Raw genomic sequence first — 22524 nt, 5'->3', positions numbered from 1 at the left:
TAATGTTTTAATTTCACAGTAACTATATCAATGTCTTTCTTGTCTTTTGATGTAATAATTTATGTCTTTATGTAAATCACATTTGCATTCTCCAGCTGATGCCATAACAGGACCTTACAGTAAAAGCCAAACACAATTCACCGTGTCGTTACATAACAATAAGCAGAATAGATACGTTTCTCAAGACGGTTTGGGTTTTACAAACACTCACTAAATCATTTTGCTCTCCACTTGTTTACCCTGCTGACTTTTCCTGTGCTAGTCCATAATCTCCATCTCAACCTCCTCCCTGTATCTATCTCACTAACATTTTATCACTCGTTCCCACCTGTTTGAATGTGCTAATGGAACTGCGATCTGTTATCAGATTATAGGTTTGCGAAGCAGGGGGATGAATAAACATTTAAATGCTGGAGCAGGTAGTGGCAAATGAAGCTGATGATAAAGTGATTGCGCACGGGGGCGCGGGGAGGAATGCTAATGGGCTGAAAATATGATGCGAATTACCTTTTTTTTTTCCCCCATGAAATGCAAAAGCTACCAGTTATAAAAATCAAACAGCTGGGCTGGTGTTTTAACACAAGCCGTTTGTAGTCTTGGGGCTTGAGCTGTCTGCCTGTGATCAGCAGAGGAGAAGGACACACAGGAAGAAAAATGACATCCTAAAAGCACAGCCTCCCACAGATATATGACGACTGCACTCCCACATCCTCGCAGCGTGGCTGGAGCACATTAGGAATACTTAAAATGTCATTGGCAGTAAATTGAGAAAGGATTACAGGGGTGTTAGTGTGCCATTATGTTCATCAAACAAATCCTCTACCCATGCTTGTCTTGAATAGCAATTCCATATCATCATAGGAGAGCGTGCTATATGGGTTGCAAAGAAGATCTCTCTAAATAGTATTCTTTCTTTGGCAGGTAGAGCTTCAAATAATCGTCATAAAAAATACATTTTGATCATCCTTTTCTGGACCTCCCAAGTGAACAGGGGCTAACCTCCAACTAATCATTTTTTTTAATATCCATAAGTCCCACTTTGGAAGTGAAGCTCTGTCAATAACTACCGCTTGGCTTTGTAATTTCCTCACTTTCTTCTTGAACTTGCCCCTCCAAGGATCAAAAAGGGTGGCTCCTGCTTAATCAGTAAATCCTTTTAACAATCATATCACAGCATCTAACCAGTGTGTGCGCGTGAACAGAAAGGGTTAACGCAGGAGCAGAGCCAGGGCTGATTTACTACCACCGGCGTAGCAGGCTCCGTTGCTAAGTGACAAATTGCTAGCAAGAATGGGAGCGAGAGATAAAGTGAAAATGAGAGGGAGCGGGAGGGGGAAGATGTGCGGGAGAGGAATTGATTGCCTCTCTCTTAGGAATGCTGGCTGCTTCATGGAGAAGGGTAGTGTGAAAGGCGAGCGAGGCAAGGGATGGACAGATGGAGGGGGGTAATTGTAGCTGATCATGCCTCACAGAATTGGCTGGAAAATGCTCAGAATGAGTCAGAGAGCGATAAAGAAGGGGGCATGAAAAAAAAGAAGGGTGTGTCCGGGGAACTGGTAGTAACATGGAATTTTTAAATCTGTCTCTTATGTAAAGCGGATGATGAAAGTCATCAAATCTCCTCCCCCATGTGACTCGGAAACAAGGGTAGTGGAAGAAAGAAACTATTGGAAAGTACACCGAACGTCCCAAAAAGGAAGAGTCAGCTTTTTCATTGGGATTGCCTCCCCACATAAAATAATCGTTTAACACTAATCACACATTGTGACAAATGGAGTAACAAAGACAAAAAAACAAACATTTGTTCCAAAAATGTGATTATGTTTTATTGTATGTATAAATATAGTGCTCTAAGGTGTCTCAAGTGGAATTACAAAGTGAGCTTAACTATGCTTAAAAGTTTTTTTTTTTACCATTTGGTCTCGGTGTGTGCTTGGACCTGCCCAGGAACTAGAGTGCAAACTAACCTAATTAGCTAAACTGCCACTGATACTGAAAAATGTACAAGTGTTTACTGTGCCTGTAATTAGGATGTATAAATAATGAAATTCAAAAAAATGATTCTCCTTGATGAAAGTTTAATGCCTCAGCGGTCTTTAGTTATGAAATACAAAACTGAAAATATTAATTGATAAGTGGTTTTAAAGGATTTTTTCCCCCAATAAGTCTTTGAAGACTAATGCTTCACCTCTGACTGTTATTTGCAGAGAAGGCCCTCAGTGGATTGTACGATTTAGTGAGCAAAATCATTAATCAGATATGAAAGCCATCTCATCTGACTTATTTTGATGTGGAGGAGCAGCTCCAACCTCCTAAATGACAAAGCTCCTGACTATCTGCAATGCAGAGCCCAACCACCCTACAGAGAAATTACAATGTTGCTGTTTGTATACAGGATCTCTTTTTTTTTTTAAATCTGGAATGATCAATGTCCACTTACACATGGCAATATGTGTAAGTTGGAACAAACATACTCCAACGACGGACCAGCACTCCGTTAGAACCTCACACAAACCACACACGTTAGCTTTGTTTCAGTGTAACAACAGAACCATATTTTTTGTATGAGGTCCCTGGTCAGAAGTAATCTAAATCGGTACTCTTAGCCCTCGTTAGAAATCCCAGACCAAAAAAAGTTGGTGTTACTTCAGACAAACAGTTTCTTTAATTTCATTAGCTGTCAGTCTCTTTCAAATCCATCCAGGGTATTCCAGTTTAAGTGGGAGGCTTAGCTTATACCTATATACAAGCTTCAGCAGCCCTGAAAAGAAAAAGGAGAACATGATGCTGCATAATTTACGTGGATGACTTTTTTTTCCACATGGTCGTTCAACAAGTTCCCTTTGAGGTAGACATTATAAAAAAAAAAAGAATGTTTTCCAACAGCCAGATGTCTGGAAACCTCTTTAAGTGATTTGAACTGCCTCCTGAGCCATCTGCCAACACATGTTGCAGACCAGCAATGAAAAAGGCTGTGACACTACATCAGCTGCAAGCCTGTTTTTCTTGAAAACTTTGACTATAGATTGAAAACATAACTACCAAACATTAGTGGGGTAAACCTAAAGTACTTCGCGTAAAATTGCGTCTGTATTGTTAACATGAAAGAGTGGGAGGAGCGGCACAAAAATATAGCGTCTATTTATTACCGCCACCTACTGGTCTGGAGTGTGCAATACTCTCCTGGATGTAGGCCAGCCCCTGCATGGGCTGGTGATACAGGAAAATGTATAGGTTTAAAGTATAACAATGCACTTTATTTAAATATCACTCCTGTTTTTTTACCTGGTCATACTCCTTTGTTTGCATCCGTATGTTTAAATCATATTTGCGCCTGTGCACATCTGCAGTTTTGAAGGGAGCATCGCCTGTAGTCTGCACACCCTTAGCAGGACCTGTTGTAAAGTGTTTATTCCTCTGTCTTTTAGTGGTGAAACAAAAATCTGCTGCAACCAGTCTATCAGCGAGTACTGTCTTTTCAAAATCTGTGATAACCATGAAAATCACGTAGGGTCTCCAGCTTAAGAGCTGGCAAGCCGTTCAGATATTTTGCATTTGAGCCAATCGCAAGGTCGCCCTCTTTGAGAGGAGTCTGCAAAAAACATCAGTGGCTTGTCTGTTAACGCCCCCACATCGGCAACTAAGATGTAGGTGGTGAGTGAAGTACTCGCATGAGTGGGAAGACTCAATGGTTAGGGAATAATAGCGAGAGCAGTAAAATAAAATATGTGTTTTGTGGTGCAGTTGGTTTAATAGATTTGAAGCGTTACACTACAACAGAACAATGGTCACGCTTTGTCAGATCAACAAATAAGGAAAGACCTGCATCATTATTTCGTTGTAGCCAACCCCATTTAGGATGATGCGCTGTCGTATGTAATTAAAGGTTACTAACTGCGCATGGGCAAATGAATGATTTAATACAGAAATTAAGTTATTGTCCCAATTCCGATGTATCATGAGGTGCTTTAAAAATAGATAACAATAGTGGACATTCAACGTAGACACAGATTTACAACCGATGTATGATCTGCAGACCTGCCTGCAATGAAGTCGGATGTTCTTAACCAATCTGAAGTATATATCAGCAATGTTACAAAGCCCTGCCACAGGCATCGTAGTCTTAGCGTAGGCGTAGGTGTTACTTTCAACAATGCATTACACTGTCTAAAACATCTGCTTATTTTAGCCACCTTTGAGGCAGTCTTGTAAAGTTTGTGTTATTTAAAATATACACAAACCGTTTATTTAATCCAGACACTGACACGAGTGAAGGGAAAGAACGGGGCCTGAGTGCAAACTAGAGAAGACGTGACCGGAGAGAAGAGGCCAGCCGATACTGTAAGTGAGAGAATAAATGAGAGAAGAGGATAATGGTAATTCAGAACAGGAAATGTAAGATATTGAGACCAAGGGTCTATGCCTCTCTGCACAGTGAATAAGCTACTGACCCAGATCTGTGATACAATAGTTGTTGAGTCTTCAGGTTGTAAAGTCACGCTGGGGATTTCAAAGAAAGCTTGCTTCTGTTCTGTGTAGCACAAAATCAAACTGCTGTCTCTTTTCCTGTTCTGCCCTGATCCTCCCACTGCTCTGATACTTTAAGTCTCATAGCAGCACCACGCATCATTTCCCACTCTCTGTTGTGCACACAGTACCCTCCTCCTCCTCCAAATAAAAGTAAAAAACACAGAAGTGCACATTTCATTCTTCATGCTGGTATAAAATTTGGGTTAGCTCTGACTGCAAGCAGTGTCTTGTGGGGCCCAGAAGCCTTCCGGCAACACAAGCGCTCAGTTAGGATCAAGCCAGTAATCATCAAGTTAGAGAGTGGCAAAAAGACAGTAAATCGTTTGGACTCCTTTTTTTATCTTTCTGGCAGACTGAATAGAAGGCAATTAAAGACCAGGAATGCTCATTGTAACAATCCTAACAAGTCTTAGAATGTGATTAAACTAATGATGCCAAAGTAATACAATTATCAAAACAGGCATTTCTTACTGGCTTTTTTCCACCAGTTCTTTGGCTCTCCAGCGTAAAACGATAAATTGATTTTACTATCATTACTTTTTATCTACTGAGATTAGTGCAACGTTCTACTAGTTTCTCTATCAGTTTTGGTACAAAAACTACGTTGAAGGTGAGTCTTCGGCAATTCAGGGTAGTGAAAAGAACTGTAACATACAGATGTGGTTGGAAATCCTTTAACACGTCTTGAATCTTTTCAACTGCATGTCCTGTTGCGACATTTCAGCCGTGCCATATGGAGAGGCTGGGCTGCCTACATGTGTCTGGGCAGTTTTTCTCTACAAAAAGGATGTCTCAAGTATCCTGATTGTGTGATCGACTTTATTTAACTCAATGCAGCATCAAGGTAGGCGGGCCACATTGAGGTAATAGTAACCTGTGTTTGAAAGGCCTTCAAACGCAGATTATTTGAATGTTGCTATCTGGGTTTAGGTGGGTGGGGGAGAGTGTGTGTAGAAATAAGTGTTTGTGTTGCGTGGGTGTATGTGGGATATTTTGTTACCTGAAGGTTTGCAGTTCAAAAAGTGGCTAGAACAGTACCCTGCAACACACAGCACCGAAAATAGCAAATGACAGGTGGACTGTGCGCTGGAAAGCAGCAGCCCTCCCAGGCAGGGTCCTCTAGGCAGCCCAGTAAACCCTGCACAGAGGTATGCAGTCAGATAAGCACAGGAACAGCAGCCCCCAGGCCAAGAAGGCTCAAGGCAAAGAGCACCCCCCATCCCCCGCCCCCCGAATGCAGCCATACAGGCATTTCAAGCCTCGCAGGCTAAGTCTGGTTGATGTCTGCTGCCCCCCAGCAGACACCAGTCAGCAGGGCTAAGGTAGCATGAACACATCACAATCCCACATGGTGGGCTAACCCCTGAGAGGTCAAGAGGAAATGATGCAGACACAGAAGGCACCCACCCCCCACCTGGTATACAGGCAGCCATCCCACAAGGAGTTCCCAGGGGTACCTAGGCCCCAAGCCGCCTGGGGACATAGTCCCAAGCCCACCCACACAAGCCAGGAGCAGCAGCAGTAGGCCACAGCTCTCCATGGCCCAACTCCACATCAGTGCTAGCAGTCACAGCATCCCCACCCTGCCACAACACCTCCAGGCCAGCCACACTGTCACCCAGGGCAGCCCCCAAATGCCCAGTCCCCCCTAGGGACAGCACCGCCCTGGTGCCAGCATCCCCATACCCCTTGGCCGTAGGACCCATGGCTGCCATGCCCATACCCTATGGGCCACTAATCGATTTATTTAATTAGTGGAAACTATACAAACATGTTTCCTTACAAACATTCCCTCCATGACAAAAAATATCAGAAAAATATTTTATATAAATTGCATTTAAACTTCTTCTGATCTTCCAGTCCTTATATATTGTTTTTTTTTTCGTGTGTGAGATATCACCAGGTCACAAAGTGGAGGCAAACTGGCACAATGCAATCTAGGCATGTGAATAGGTCTTTAGATAGAAGTCATGGACAGGCAGACAGTGCCAGAGAGGATGCAAATAGTCATCAAGTAAATCTCCCATTCAGTTTAGACATGTGTTATTCAGTGAAAACCCCATTTGGAACATCCTTTGTCCTGTATAGAGTGTTTAATCTTCTATCTTTGTTCAATATTTACTTCGACAGTTATGCTCTATCCTGGTCAATAGGTTAATATGATGAGATTGTTAAATCTACTTCTGTAAGTTTTATGCCAGTTTTGAAGAGTAACTTTGGAGGGTGAAGTGTAACGAAACTAGCTACTACAAGAGGTTGTATATGTGTTTAAGCTTAAATTTCAACTGAATATTATATATTTTAGCTGTTTAATTTGTTTTTTTTACCTGTGCCATATCAATCTTCTAAAACATGAAAGGATATGAAATATTTCCCATTAAAATGCCCTCTAAATGGTTTCTTCCTTTACCATTCCATTTAAAAAAACTTAAGAGCTCTTCTATTTTACGGGATGCTGTCAGATGGGTGTCCGTCTGCATTTCAGAACTGAAGGCCTATTCATTTTGAGACCTTCCCACCAGGCTGTCATAGGTGCATATTTGATGTTTTTAAAACGGCTATGCTGTTTAATTAAAGGGTTGATGCATGGGCCATCTGAGATACAGATTTCCTTACATATTGTTTGCTCGATTTCTGTTGAACAAACTTGAGAGGTAGCTAGATGGAAGTGAGGAGATCTTAATCTGGCTTGAGGATAAGATTTATTTTAGCACACATCATGTTTGGAAAGACTATTTAAGTTATTTGAATGTCTGTGAGCATTTATTGGAGGGTGGGGGCCAACAATGGCTGGGATTAATTGTAGAATTCTGCAGGGACGCCATCAGGTCCTGGAGCAACTTTCATGAAGTTCGGTGCTGCTGAGGGTACCTCTAGAAGCTCTTCTGTTCCTCATTTCATTTAGGAAGACACAGTATATTTCAAAGTTAATCTATGTCAGAACTGGAGGGATCAATATGATATAAATACAGATATTTGTAAAAAGAAATCTAAAGATTTAATACTTTTTCAAGTTTTTTAGTTGGTAAACTATTACTGTCAATAATTGTTGAAATTGCTACCTTTATTCTTTTTTAAATGAGCTGCAAGGAATTTGCAAGATTTATTACTATACTCATAGCTCTTCAACCGCAACCTTGGTATTTGGAAAATATTTTGTCTATCGCTGGTGTACCTCTCTTCGACGTGTTATTTTTTTTCTGCCATACGTGTTTCCTGTCTTCCAGCTAAGTAGACACAAACTTCTGACGGATTTGAGATCTGCCTCACTGAGCAGAATTTACTCAAGAAATATGAATGCTAAGTGAGTTTGTAGAACTAGGGGTGGTATATCAGTTACCAGTTAACAGCAGATAACTAGTCAATTACATTATAATTTAAAAGGTAAAGCTCTTGACATAGATTTGTAAGACATTCCAATGGATATTCAGATTATACATCTTTAAAATAGGACATATATTGGCCTTCATGATAAAATAAAGCATTTTTAAAAAAAATAAACTAGTTGGAATTTAACGCAGGATCTAAAAGCGGCTAGTAGATCATAATAGCTCAAGTGCCAGTTTGGGTTGTGACCAAATGAGCTTGTGCAAACAGTCTGCATGTAGAAGAAATTACATATTTCATCTCAGAATAAGGTATCACACACAGTTCACATTCAGAGTCAAAGACTCCTTCTGTTACTCTGCCTGGCCATCAATGCATTTAACATCATTATCAGACTCTATATTGACTATGTATAGGCTATGACAATTTATAGAGGTCATATTTGGCATGCAACTTTAAACCATTCGGAGAAGATCAACAGGAAACGGGAAGCATTTGAATCTGAACACTGCACATAAATTAGGATGATTACCAAGCTGACAGTTGTTGGACGACTGTGTCAGTGGCTGCCTGCAATCTGACCCGTTTCCCTAAAGTGCCATTTTGCTCTTCTGCTTCTTGGAATTCCCTCCGTCCCTTTTCCGAAGCAGCTAAAATTTTCCGTCACATCACCCCAATGGTTTAAAAATCCTAATAATGAGATGCCAGAGGAATTGCTGGTGTTACCAGGGCGTTCTCCAGCTATATTTGGCATAGAGTAGCTGAGCTCTAACCCTGCCGCGCTTTAACGTCACGCACACCCGGTCGACTGGCTGAAAGATGGATATTTCTCCTTTTTTTTCGTGCGCACAGCAAAGAAATGGAACGTGTGAAAACATATTATTTCTGCCTGTGAAAGGTAAAGGGAGTTGGAAACCAAAGCAGCACCAGCCATCACTAATGTCACAGCAGCGATGTCCTAAAACTACAGTTGGTAAGCCAAGGGTAGGCCTGGGATGCAGCTGACTGCCGGCTGGCCACCTGAGGAGATAGCTCGGCGGACAGAACCACTAACATCAGTTTGTTGTACTGGTGCAACTCTGTTAGGAGCGCGGAAGCTGAAATGGATGTTTCTGTGTGCAAATTAGAGGGACAGCTTGAAAACAACCCATACGTTCAGTGTTTATTGTAGAATTTACTTTGAAGCTAGGCAATGAAACCAGACTCACAATGAATACACATTTTAGAAAAAATAATATTTTACTCATTTTTGCTTCTTTTTTTGCTTTTCTGTTTTAAATAAAAGCAATGCTACCATTATACACACAGACATATAGCCCTATGACGCGTAGACGCGTCATAGGGCGCAGGTTTGCACGATCAATTTGTTAAATCTAAACATTGTGGTCTTCATTATTTCATAAAACCGTGTCACATGTGAACCTTTAGGAACAGACTTTTTGGGTGAATATTAAAGAGGTAAAATTAATAATATGAGAAAAAAAAGTCCTAGGTCAATAAAGTAAAAATAAACAAACAAACACAAAAGTGATAATGTTATGATTAAAAACATCATATTATGAGAATTAAGGGGAAACATTTCCAGAATAGTCACAGTTTGCAGAATTATTTCACTCCTGGAGTAATAGGGCCAGTTTAGATTATTTTAAATATTTTTATTCTTTAGGAGAAAAAATTCATAAGACTGAAGCTAAAGGGATGCGAAAAAAAACTTGTAATATTACAAAAAAAATACTACGAATACAAAGTATACTCAGAGATTAAAGTCCCTCTGATACTGTTTAAGTGACCGAGTAACTGCAGATTTGCCACATTTAAGATGGCGGACGCTCTGACGCATCGCAGCATAGGCAGAACCCGCCCAACGACGCGTCTACTCTTATATTATGTCTATGATTATACATAGTGTGGGAACGCTACAGTGATAGAGTGGTATTTTTTCCCCCCACAGTTAGCATTCCATCAGATTCACACGCTGGCCCATGCTCACAGCTGAGAGGAAGATTAGCATCTGTGCCTCTGGTGCTCCTCTTAGTGCAGTTGGTTCGGTCGGCGCACACAGACCCACAGGAGAGCATTGTCCCAGCACTGAAGTCTACAAGAGGTCCGTGCTGGCAAATCATGTCAGTGAGAGGTGAGGGAGAGGGGAGACGAAGAAAGCGTGGCGTTGCTGTTTATGCCGACTGATGTGCTCGGTGAATTGTACAGGATGGGACTCTGCGTGCACGGCGGACAGAGACTTGCACTGATAAAAAGGTCAAGAGAAGTGCTCTGGGCTGCCAATCAAAGTACACTACAAAGATAAGCCTAAGTCACAGAAAAAAGAAAAAAAAACAAAAACTCCCTGCACTGCTGCAACTGTCCACCAAGGGGAGCTCTGGGGCTGTAGTCGTGTGCGAAGCATGGCAGCGCCCACTTCCCCCCCCCCTTTCTTTCTTGTATGTTGGCAGAGAGTTCCCATCACCTCACCTAATTCTGTCTGCTTCATTTTATCCCGCACAAAGCTGACAAATGCATAGGTTTTATAGAGAAGCAGGGCGAATATACATATAGGCTTCACCAGAAGAGAAAGGAGGCATTGCATTTCTTCTTAGTTTTTTTTGTGTGTGGAAGTTGCTGATATCAAGATGGATATGCACGATGTTGCAAGACATTAGAGGCCACTATAACCTCGGGTGACATCCGACACCCTGCCTGCAAAATGCTGTTTCAGGACGCGTGCGGCAGCATACGGGAGGCGCTAGTTTGGCAATAAGTTTTGTCTGTGGATGTACGGAGGAGTGGGTGATGTTTGGGATGTTTATTTGAATGGAGTCTTTTTATTTGTGAGGAGTCAATATTTAAAGACAAACAATAGAGCAGCCTGTGTTGCTAAACAAAAAAAAAAAAAAACACAAAACGCTAAGGGGATAAAATGTAGATATCTGAACCACCTGAAAAAAGGAGCTCTACCACTGGGAGACTGCTGAAAACACATATGTAATGAGTAGTCTATGCTTTGGTCTCTAAATCTGATCTCTAGAAATTCTGGTATCAGGCTGATTTCTTTCAATACTAAGAAAAGCATGATTGGTTTGTTTGTCACAGGAGTGATTATTAGTGAGAAAAAAATAGACAGAAGTACAAAGACAGAAGCTAAAGGTTTACTTTCATTCTTATGTCACTTAAGGTCTTACCTATATATACTAAATAGCAAAGCAGAATTTCAGTCACTACAATTAAACTTTAAAGACACACATATTTGTGCTTACTTCAGTGCAGTAGTGTTTTTAGCTAAATTCAAAAACAGCCTTTGATTTTTTCATCGCCTCCTTTGCAGCAGCTCTTCATCTTAATCATCATCTATCTTATAGGTTTGCTTAGTTCCCCTGCCGGTATATTTTCCGCCTGTTTATTCTGTGCTTTTGTCATGTTAGGTGTGCGGGACCTCCCCGCTTTCTTACCCGTCCCTCCTTCACGTGTGCTCCAACGCGGTTGTATAACCTGCTAGCTCTCATTGATCTGCCTCGCAGTAAATATATAAGGTCAGAGGTGGTCAGCGCCATTGATGCCCGGCTTCCTGTGTCCCGCTGTGCCGACGGTCCGGTGTAAATCTACAGAGCTCTTTAACACCGGGACTGCCCGTTAAATCAATTACAATGATCCACTGGAGACTGAAGCTGCTGTGTGATTTAATGGAGTTAACCTGAACAACATGATATGGGTGGTTAATTCTGAGTCAAGCCACGGACTACGTAAGCATTCCAGTTTGATGTCTGCGGAGCGACGACAGCCGTGGCTTTTCTTTTACAGATAGTTGGGGTTTTTTTTCTAGTGACTCAAGCAAACACAGCCGTAGATCATGTAGGATCATGTATGATTTGTAAACGAAGTGACGGCGGTTTACAATGATTCAGAAGGCGCTTTCCCTTCAGGTTCAAAACTCCCAAATATATATTTTAGAGGTGAATAATTGGACCGGTATCCATTGTATTAGGTTTATTTCCTCATTAGTACCCCCTGCAAAATACATCTGAGTCCCAGGTCCAAAGCAAAACTGAAACACAGGCTGTCAGGCAGTGAGAAAGGCGCCCGAATAAAGAGTGTGTTGTTTTATTGCGTGTTCTTGTGCATCACATTTGCCTAATGATCATTACGGTGCAGTTGGTGGTAGGTTGAATGTCTCATGCTGTAAATTTTTAAGCTCGTGTTGGCTTCCCAAACTCATTAAGCCGGTCTCAATCTGCTGATCACACACAGCGCCACGTTTGACCCCAGCTGTGCATGCGCGTGCTTCTTGGACGCTGATTTAGACTTCCTCGCTATCTCGTCATCGCCTTTGTTTCGGGGCAGGTAGAGCGAGAATGATCTGATTGTACAATGTGTGTGTCTTTTTTTTTTTTTTCATGTTTTCTGTTAAATGATTTTTTGAGTTGGTAAAAGTAAAGTCTTTTGGATCTCAAATCTATTTTCTCTAAACTTCCTTGTAATGTTTTTTTTTCCCCCCCTCCCCGAGGCTGATACACCTGCTTTGCGGTAATGCATTCACATTAGAGGTTTTTTTTTTTTTCCCTTCCCTTTGCATTCCGGGCTGTTTAGAATTCACATTATTAGTACCGACAAGCCATTCATTCCAATTACATTTAAGAAAAAAAAATGTGCTGAAGTAAGCATGGCAAGTGTAAGTGAAATTGATCGTATCTCACCGCTGGTATCTGCAACTGCCAATTGATGACTCGGTGCATATGGAAGGGTCCAGTATCCAGAGAAAGCACTTTAGGTCAGGTTGTGCATCTGCGAACAGGCCGCCGTGGAAAGGCACGCAACATTTCACGCGGACCACCAAACGTTTCCCCGCGCCTACACAGAGACGCTCACGTGTGCCTGTTTCAGGTGCACCGGCCGCGCTGATAAATTAGGCTGCATTTTCATGCGCATCTAAGTATAACATGTGCATAATTAAAGGGCAGGACTCGTTTCCATTTTTTTTTATTATTGTAAATAACAATGCCATAAGGTTTTCTACATTAAATAAAATCATCTTTGATTTTATATTGATCCAACTGCAGCTCAAACACTTTATCATTTTAATGAGTACTTAGATGCTTTTAAATTGTTTCCCCTTCAAATGTATGAAATATAATAATGAGATAGATCTTTGGTCATTTTGTCAAATCAGAAAGCTGCAGGGGAGAATGCTCTTCAGTTCAGCTTCCACCTAAAAGACAAGAAAGTTTAGAGATTATAGGAGGGGGAAAAAAAATGTAGTAGTGAAGGATAGTAAAGCAGGAGCGTCTGGGTTTCTCCATGGGAGCGACGATAACCCTGCAGAAACAAAAGTGGAGGAGGGAAGAAGACAGAAGCAGCATCTTTGACGGCTGCCCTGGACCGTTTACCTGGCGCAGGTTGCGGGTGACGCGCACGTCATGCCAGGCGTTGTCGTTGAACTTGCCATTGACGGGCTCGACCAGGGCCTCAAAGGCCCCCGAGCCCAGGTTGATGACCAGCCAGACCGCGCCGCTCTTCAGGGAGAGGTTCACGTAATCCGCCGACTTCCCGGTGTGCAGCATGAGCCCGTTGCGTTGGAGCGTTCGGAAGGAGAGCGTTATCTCATCGGTGCTGCTCTGGATCGGCGTCAGGGACAGGTCGTAGCAGAAGAACTCGTTGCCCTTGAAGGTGGCAACGGACTCTTCCTTACCTGGGAGAAAAAAAGAAAGAGATAAAACGCCCATAAATCAAACGGTGAGAGGAAAAAAAAAACAGCCAAACCACTTTCCACCCGGGATCCTATTTCATCCAAAATCATTTATACTACTTAAAATCTTTTACTTTACATTCTACTACAGTGCATTTTATTAGGATTTAATACGATAGACCCAAACAAATGTGCCCATTTGTGAAGTTGAGAGAATAAATGCTTCTTAAATGTTATTCACGTCTAAATACATGAGAAGTTTTACAAAAAAATACTTGCATAAATGCACATTGAATTCAGCCCCCTTTACTCTGAAGCACTGAAATAAAAAATGAAAAGCTTGGAAATAGCATTTCGGATGTCAGCTGATCAGTAAATAAAATCCAGCTAAATGCAATACAATTATACAGACAGCCATTCTGAGAAAGCATCTGATCACAGGCCATCATAAAGATTTTGAACACACCAGCTCCAGTGAGGCATATTAGTGATAAACCGACTAGTAGCTCAGCAAGCTATAGAATTGGCCTGGATCAAAGAGTCGCAACAAGTGAGAGATTGTTGACAGAAACACACGAGAAGCCCTATTGCAGTTTGCCAAATGCCACATGATACATACTTCAACTATAAAGCAAAACACTATATGGGAGGCTTGCTAACACACACTAGGACATCACCCTGAACACACCGTGCAAAGCATGAAACTTGGTCATGGAAACACGGTGCTGTGGGGAAGATTTTCTTCTGCGGGGAAAGTGAAGGTTAGAGCTAATGGGAAGATGGATGGAGCTAAATACAGGGCAGTCCTAAAAAAGGCTGTGGAGACTGTGGAGAGTTGAGATTGGGGCAGAGGTTCAGCTTTAAGCAGGGCAGCGTTTGGCAGCTCTCCGTCCAATCAGCCTGACCATTTCTAAAGACGAAAATGAGCAAATGTTTCTGTCACCACGTCAAAAAATGCTTTAAGCAATGCTGGCCTAATGTTTGGGTGGGGGATTTAAAAAGAAGAAAATCTTCTATATATATATATAATATATTATGATACAATATATAAATACAATAAAGCACAACTGTCTGTTAGTCTAGCACAAAAAAAATAAAAAATAAAACACAAAACACATTAATATTTGTGGCTGTATGATGACAAAATACAAAAAAAAGTAGCAAGACTGCAGATACTTCATTAAGGCGCCATGTGTATTCACATTTAATAGTACAGGAATAACTTTCTGAATGCAGTAGATTTCAAAACCCTTTTAAAAAAAAGGTGCTGACATCTCCGCTGATGCCTGCCAAGCCTGTGTACCACACGGCCTCCTTCCACTGCATTAAGGCTCATCCACACACCACCACTCAAAACAGACTCTTTGCGCGGTGGACACATGTCAGGCATCGGTCTAACAGCAGTCAGGGAGAATGTTGTGTGTGCATCTGTCAAAAACCGATCACGCACCTGCAGCCGTCAGCACACAGAGAGCTGTAGGAATGCTCACAACAGTGAAAACTCAATCTCACACGACGACGCAGAGGCTAGACCCAACCGGGCCGAGTTAAGGCCGTACTCGTATACTTCAGCACAGCGCCTCCTTTGATTACTTCCACGCACTTCTGGTTTTCCTTGTTCTCTCACCTGTTGAATACCCATCATGCAAGGGCATTTCTGGAATAGTTTTTCTTTCTATTTTCTTAAACCATGCTAACATGGTACATATGAAGCTGAAGGCGCAAGTTCAATTGAAGAAACTCATCGCCTGCCTCCATTCAATCAGAGTCCGATACGCCTCTGATGTGAGCCAATCAGCTACGAACCGCACCTCCATGAAGCCAATCAGCATCCCGCGCTCATCTTAAAAGCAAGTTCAAATCCACGTCTCAGCCTGCTAACCAGCAACGGATTGCATGTCGGATTTCGAATCAGATGTCCGATTCAACCCACCCCCAACCCCTTCTCCACCATCATAGCTGAGTTCATCTAGCTTCCAAGACGTTCCTCCATCCTCAACCCATCAGAGTGTTTTCTCCCTTCAGTCTTCAGCACTCCCTATCACCTCGTTATTGGTCCGGCAGAAGACCACCATGTTGGGCCCGGTTCTGCCAGAGGTTTCTTCCCAAAGGGGAGTTTTTCCTCTCCACAGTCGCATCATGCTTGCTCATCATGGACAGTTCATGCAAACCTGTGTTTATCAAGTTGGACATCTATCTTAAACAGATCACCATATGGACTGAACAAACTTCTTCTATCTCCACTCCACCACCAGTTTCAGACCTGGGGGGGGGGGGAACATCCCTGTTCTCATACATCTACTTATGCATATTGAAGTATAATTCAGCATTAATGTTCCTGCCGAGGTCTGAGCGCCAAAGACTTAAAATATTGTGTCAATAAAATCCTTCTAATTGCCATTTCTTTCTCTGTGAGTTTTTCAGATTGAATACAGTGTTGATGCAGAATGTGGCCAGCAGCAGCAAAAACCTCGAACCCCCTCTGCGGTCGACAAATCAGCCGGCCTATCGCATGAGCGGTAATTTAAAGTGGCATTACAGTTCCAGTGTTTCCTTGAAGCGCCACACTTTTGATTCCCTGTGGAGGCCACAGGTACGGTTCAGCTTCAGGTAATAAAGTTTATAGCTGAGATATAGAGGGGAGGGGGGGGACCAAACAAACCAAAACAACCCAAGAAGACTCTCATTGGTGGATCACCAAACCTATTTTATTTCCGGGCTCTATAACAACAAAATGACTTTAAGTGTCCTGGGTGCTTTACCTTGGGGAAGCAGACCGGGCCAATTTAAGGAGGTGATCTGTTTTCACATTATAAGTCAAATCCCGTGAGCCACTATGTTTACCACTGGAGCAATCACAGGTCAGAAGGCCAAGTGGGGAGGAGAAGAATACCGTAGCTATTCTATACGCCCCGGACTGGGACATGGCCGCGCTGTTTTTCAATATAGTGCAGCCCGTAATAGAAAATAGAAAATATTCCTCCATTTCCTTCTAGATATAAGTGCTGGCTGCTCAGAGAGAGTCAGTGTTAAGTGACATGCTAACTGCTGTACTTTGGGAACATTTAAGTCTGTGACAGAGCTCAAATAAAACCACATAATATGGGTGGATACACTCAACAAAAAGCAAAACATTTCAGGGATGAAGGAAGAAGGAGGAAGTGAGGGACAAATGGCATCCAGACAGAGACAGCTACTTAAAAAGAGCACTTTGGCACGAATCGAAATTTAGAGCAATCTCAACTGAAGTGTGAATTGTCATAAAAAAAGGGGGGGGGGGGCATCAAAGGAGAGAGGGAATGAGATGGAGAGAGGGAAAAAAAATGACATACAAAAAAGCAAATCCCCTAAGAGCAGCATCTTGGCGGCGGCGGCGCCTCCGTTGCTGATGTAGGAAGAACAAAAGCGTAGCAAATGGACCACAGCAAGCATTTTCAATTATGTACTAAGTTGGAACCCCCCCCCCCCCCCCCCTTGGAGGAAGGCTGTTAACGGTAAGCAACAAACAGCTTGTGATTGCTTCCATGAGCTCAGCGAGATTGAGCCCCATGCAAGGAAGGGACCCGAGAAGCAAACAAGAAACTTTCTTTTGTTTATGTCTTTTTAATGAACAGAAGGCTGAGAGGAGGAGATAAAGCCGGGGAGGACCAGTGAGTGACGGCGGGGGGGGACTGTGGCGGGAGTGTTCGTAGTAGCAACAGTCAGTCTAGTTATGATGCCACTGCAGCGCCTCCGTAAATCAGGGTTACACAGGCGTATGAAAATGTCAGGCTTTGGAGTCAGATGCTAGAAGCATCTATATTAACAGCGCTGGGGGAAATTTTTATTTATTTTTGCTTTTTTTGTCACATTGACCAAATGTTTCGGATGGTCAAAAATTTTTTTTATATCAAATAAAGATCGCGTGCGTAAAGAGAAACAGCAACAGCCCTGCTCCTTGGATCAGAAACGAGCTCTCCCCGTCTGTTTTGCCCAGAACAAAAAACAGAGGTGAATCGTTTTGGAAGGCGTGCTTCACGTCTACACCTGGCATAAAACTAAAAGCCTTTGAAGAAAATAATTCACTCTGAAACCATCAGGGAAAATCCATCATGGCGATGACAGCATGACGGTCCGGGGGACGCTTTGCCTCTTTCAAAAAACGTGGACGACCTGCATTAAATGATGTATTCAGCTCACAAGGGAATCAGAAAAGATCCAGAAACTCCGACCTTAAGCCCATTTGGTCATCCAGCTGGACATCAATCTGAACCACCTCTGAATGGATCCGAAAAATAAGTCCGATTGAAATGCTGCGCCACGCTTAAAACCCCTGACTTAAAACAATTAATGCGCCACAAATCCTCCACAGCAAACCCAAACCTAAAGGCGGCTGTTGCCACCGACCAGTTATTAGGTCGAGGTGGAAGCTCCTCTTCCACACAGGGCTAGGCTTTTTGGCCTTAATGAGTTAAAACATCATTTGGAAAGAGCTTTTTTGCGCTTCCTCGCGTAATCCTCGGCATTATATAAAAAATTTGCATGACGATCTGAAACGTTTGAGGTTAAGAAACTTGCAGAAAAAAGGGAACATGTAAGGGATGAAACACATTCTCACACCACCGTAACATAGACTGTTCCATCTCGCTTGAGCGCCTCTACAATCCGCCCTTACACAGCGCTGCACATAAATATCCCCGGAGTGTTTCTGCCAAAACACAAACTGTCTTAAATAACGTCTAGTTTCTCCTCGTCTCTGAGACCTCTTCGGATTCTGCAAATAAGCGCTTGTCGCCGCACGTTGTTGTTTTTTCCTTCTTCCTCCGGTGCCCATTGCTCACTCATCCACCCTCTCCCATGGCAGCGCTCCTATGATAACATGCACATACACACGGGGGGGTGTCCATTTTTCCCTCGGATCAAATCTCTTTCTGAAAAAAAAAAAAGCCAGTGAGCAGACAGTCTAAGCAGAGGAAAGATGAGACAGAGCCCAGACTAAAGTGCTGTCAAGGTCTCAATTAACCTGAAAGGAAGCTCTGTGCACTGTACAAGATGATTCATTGCAAAGCTAGCCACCCGTAATAGCATCTTTTATTATTAATTAAAACCCAAGCTCCGTTTGTGCTCGTTTGATAGACCTTCGGCACTCGGTTTTTGCTCGGCAGAAATAAACACCTAACCAACAAACGCTCCAAAGATGAACAAATTTATTGATTCAACTTCTGGGGTGAGTGATGAAAACATCAGAAAATAGACATCTAATCTCTGCTTTTTGAGACTCTGCCTCTGCTGCTGTCTTCGCGGCTGAGTGGGAGCGTGAGAGCAGGGATAGAGAAGGAGAGTCAGCATGCGAATGACGTGGGTCCTCGACAAGAACAGGGTGGAGTGCTCCCTGCTGGTTGGAAAGGGCCCCCGTCTGAAAGAGGGTTAGTTATCTTGGAGTCCCATTCTTGACTGACAGGAAGATGGAGCGATAGATCGATGCCTGAGTCGGGGCTTTGCTGTCATGAAGGTACGGACGGAACTGAATTCCATATTATTGGATTGAAGTAACTGTATATGCTGTATGTTGTCTTTAAAGTTCTGTAAATAAATGGAGTCTGAACATTTTCCTTGAAATGACACTTGTTATGAATTGCCACCCTGTGAATAGATGGAATTGTTCCAAACCTCTCATATGGACTCAAGATATGGAGCACGACTGGAAAAGCGAGCTTCAGATACGACCTGAAATGCTAACGGAGGAGCTATCCTATCAGGGCAGTAAATTAACTCGTCTCTTTGGAGGTCCATCTACAGTGCACATCCCAATGGAAGGAGAACCCAGAACCTGCTTGTGGCAATGCATGCCTCTTCTACCTGGAATTGCTTTGTGTCCCTTTAGAATGACCTGGAAAGGGCCGTTGGAATAAGGGACATTTGGTTTTCCCTCCTGGTTCGGTCACAGCAACACACCAGCAGCTGGATGGATGGTGGATGGATGGATGGATGAAAAACATACAAACGGTACCTAAGCTCATTGGGAACCTATGGAATGGCCTATCGAGTTTAGGGAAGGCACCCAGCGACAGAGGCCGCCTACGGCTGCATTAGAGGCTAGCTGTTAGCCGTTTGTCGCATTCTCACATTGCTTCTAAAACATTTGTATCTTGCGCGTCACTTTTCAATCACTTCTTTTTTTTTTTTTTTTCCACTGGGCACCCAAAAGGTTGAGACACAAACTATTCAAACAGAGTGGAGCCTCTGTCAACACAAGACTATATATGTTTTTAACGTCAAAATAAGAGTTTCACAAAGCACACAGCCTTTCGAGGGTTAAAGAACTTCATATCTTGGGGACCACAATGATTGCTTAGACACACCAGATAAAGTCTCTAAGTTCTGACAGCAAATAAAAAGCATTTCGGGGGAAAGTTGTCACTTTGTAAAGCCATATTGTGCTGCTCTATCATCTGGTTTCCAATTCTTTATTATTGTCAGTATTATGGCATACAGCTGAAGAAAACTCAAAAATCCTATCTCAAAATATTAGAATACGGTGAAAAAGTATACTAGTAGGCTACTCAACTAATCACTTGAATCGTCTAATTAACTCGAAACACTACAGGGTTGAGCCTTGAAAAACACTCGTCACTTGGTTCAGTAAACTAAATCACAAGTATGGTAGTGGTTAAGAGACGACATAAGATTCTCACAGTAACTGGTGTACTGACCATGGCATTACTGTCCTTGATTGGCCTGCCAATTCCCCTGACCTGAACCCCATAGAGAATTTGTGGGCTATTGTGAAGAAGAAGCTGAAAGACACCAGAGCCAACAATGCAAATGAGCTAAAGGCCGCTATTGAAGCATCCTGGGCATCCATAACACCTCAGCAATGCCACAGGCTGATTGCCTCCATGCCACGCCGCATTGATGCAGTAATCTGTGCAAAAGGATTCCCAACCAAGTTCTGAGTGCATTAATGGACATTTACAAATGTTTGATTTTGTTTTGCTGTTATAATTTTTTTTTTACTTGGTCTGAGGAAATATTCTAATATTTTGAGATAGGATTTTTGAGTTTTCTTCAGCTGTAAGCCATAATCAGCGATATTAAAACAATAAAAGGCTTGCAATATTTCAGTTGATTTGTAATGAATCCAGAATGTATGACATTTCATGTTTTTAAATTGCATTACAGAAAAAAAAAGAACTTTATCACAATATTCTAATTTTCTGAGACAGTCCTATATATGTGCATGTTGCAACCGCTGCATCGGTTTATAGTGAAATCAATTGCTTTTAGAGCAGCGCAGATAAAGCGCAGTGAAGCTCCTCCTCAACGATCCACCTTTTCTCCTCCAGTCAGCCTTCTCAGCTTCTCAGGCAAAGCAGACGTTACCAACGTTGACCTTTGCCACGACTGTCACAAGGGTGCCGCCAACAATACGCTCACGACTACGATAAAGACATTGTGTCAAGCGGCTTGTGTCCTGCACTCAGACACATCAGAGTAAAGTGGGAGGGAGAAAACGAAGGGGAAGAATGGAAAAACCGCCTTAGTGGGAGTCCTGCCTTTGACCTGGACCGAGTCTGCAAAGCAAAGCGCTTATAAAGTATCGACTGCATTGTTTAGAGATTCACTTGCGAGCCAAAAGAGGCGATTAGAGCAAACGGAATATTAGGAGAGGCAAGTTTATCTATAAAGCACTTTTCAGTAACAAGACAATTCAACAATATGTGTGCTATAAAAAATATATGTGCTACAAATCCTTGCAACAAATCCAAAGAAAGTCAGGGTTTCAGATTTGTCCAGCGAGAAAAACTACAATAAAGATGCAAAAAAAAAATCTCAGTAGCTCTATTCGAACGTGTGATGCATCAGTCAAAGGATGATGAACCTTTGCCCTCTGGGGTTTGGCTGATTGGATAAATTATTACAAGTCATGAGATGATTTTAGAGAAGACAAAGAAGAAAAACCTCAAGAAGAAAAACAGTCATTCCATGTGTGCATGGGTGGCAACCCAGATGACCACATGCTTGCAAAACTGCTCGTCACAACACATTACCTTGCTGCGCTCTCTCAGACACACACCCACCCACATGTGCATGCACAGTCACCCTCTATTAGCTTTCAATGACTGCCATCCACTCTGCAGAGAGCAGATTTTGACAGATTTGGCAAAAAAAAAAACAAAAAACAAAAAAAAAGATGATTTAACAGCAAGATGAGAGAGCGCAGTAGGAAAAGGAAAGGGATATTTGAAAGCTTAGATGCTGCTTCATGAATCAAACAGGCCTCCTGGGTCCACAGGCAGATTCCTGTGCTTTCTGCAGAGCTCCTGCGAAAGCATGTCATTTTCCTATATGCTTCTTAAAAATTTCATCTTTCTAATTATGCTGAGTGTGTTCAAATTGAAAAAAATAAATAAATAAAATAAATCAAACATATTCCCCCACATAAAATATTAAGATCCTACTACACATGGGACCGAAATGGAATGCACAGTAAAGGTAGAAGCAGATAATAGCAGTAAGGGCTGAGGCACTGTGTTTGGGAAAGTGACAGTCAGAGTGCGAAGAAAAATGCTGAGGTGGGATGATACATCCTCCCCGGGTCTCTGGAGGCCCCTGTGTTGAGTTTAATTCTGCATGACTTACATTTACTATCTCTATTCAACTTTTACCTATTTTTAACAAAAACATCTAATACATTATAAGCTCAGGCAACCCCCCCCCCAAAAAAAAAAACAACAACAACAAAAACCCAACAACAACTATGCCTGTCCAAGACATTTGTCTGACAAAACAAACTGTGACAGCCACACAGCGTCCATCATGAGGTCTCATAGCAACACAGAAGGAAGTGAGACGTATCTACATACTGCAAGCACAACCATGTAAGAGAAAATGGTATATTCTGCTCAGATCAAGCGCTGCAATTATGTTTCTTTAAGCATATGTGAAAGCATGAAATATATTCTCAAGAGCCAAGTTTAAGAAAGAAAAATCAAGTCCAAAGACTTGTCAAA

At 42.3% G+C, this 22524-nt stretch overlaps 1 protein-coding gene across 8 annotated transcripts in view; it reads right to left on the bottom strand.

The window, feature by feature from the left end:
* The window catches only part of nrxn2b (neurexin 2b), an 871341-nt gene that overhangs the window by 479916 nt on the left and 368901 nt on the right, over window positions 1-22524 (bottom strand). For all 8 annotated transcript variants that reach the window (XM_036146226.1, XM_036146219.1, XM_036146224.1 and 5 more), the window contains one exon: window positions 13233-13534. In XM_036146226.1, coding sequence (XP_036002119.1) covers window positions 13233-13534 — 302 coding nt within the window. The remainder of the gene's footprint in view (window positions 1-13232; window positions 13535-22524) is intronic.

This window comes from Fundulus heteroclitus, chromosome 14 (genome assembly GCF_011125445.2).
Source record: "Fundulus heteroclitus isolate FHET01 chromosome 14, MU-UCD_Fhet_4.1, whole genome shotgun sequence".
Classification (NCBI taxonomy): domain Eukaryota; kingdom Metazoa; phylum Chordata; class Actinopteri; order Cyprinodontiformes; family Fundulidae; genus Fundulus; species Fundulus heteroclitus.
The sequence above is the reverse complement of the archived record's forward strand: the minus strand, read 5'-3'. Positions and strand labels throughout refer to the sequence as shown.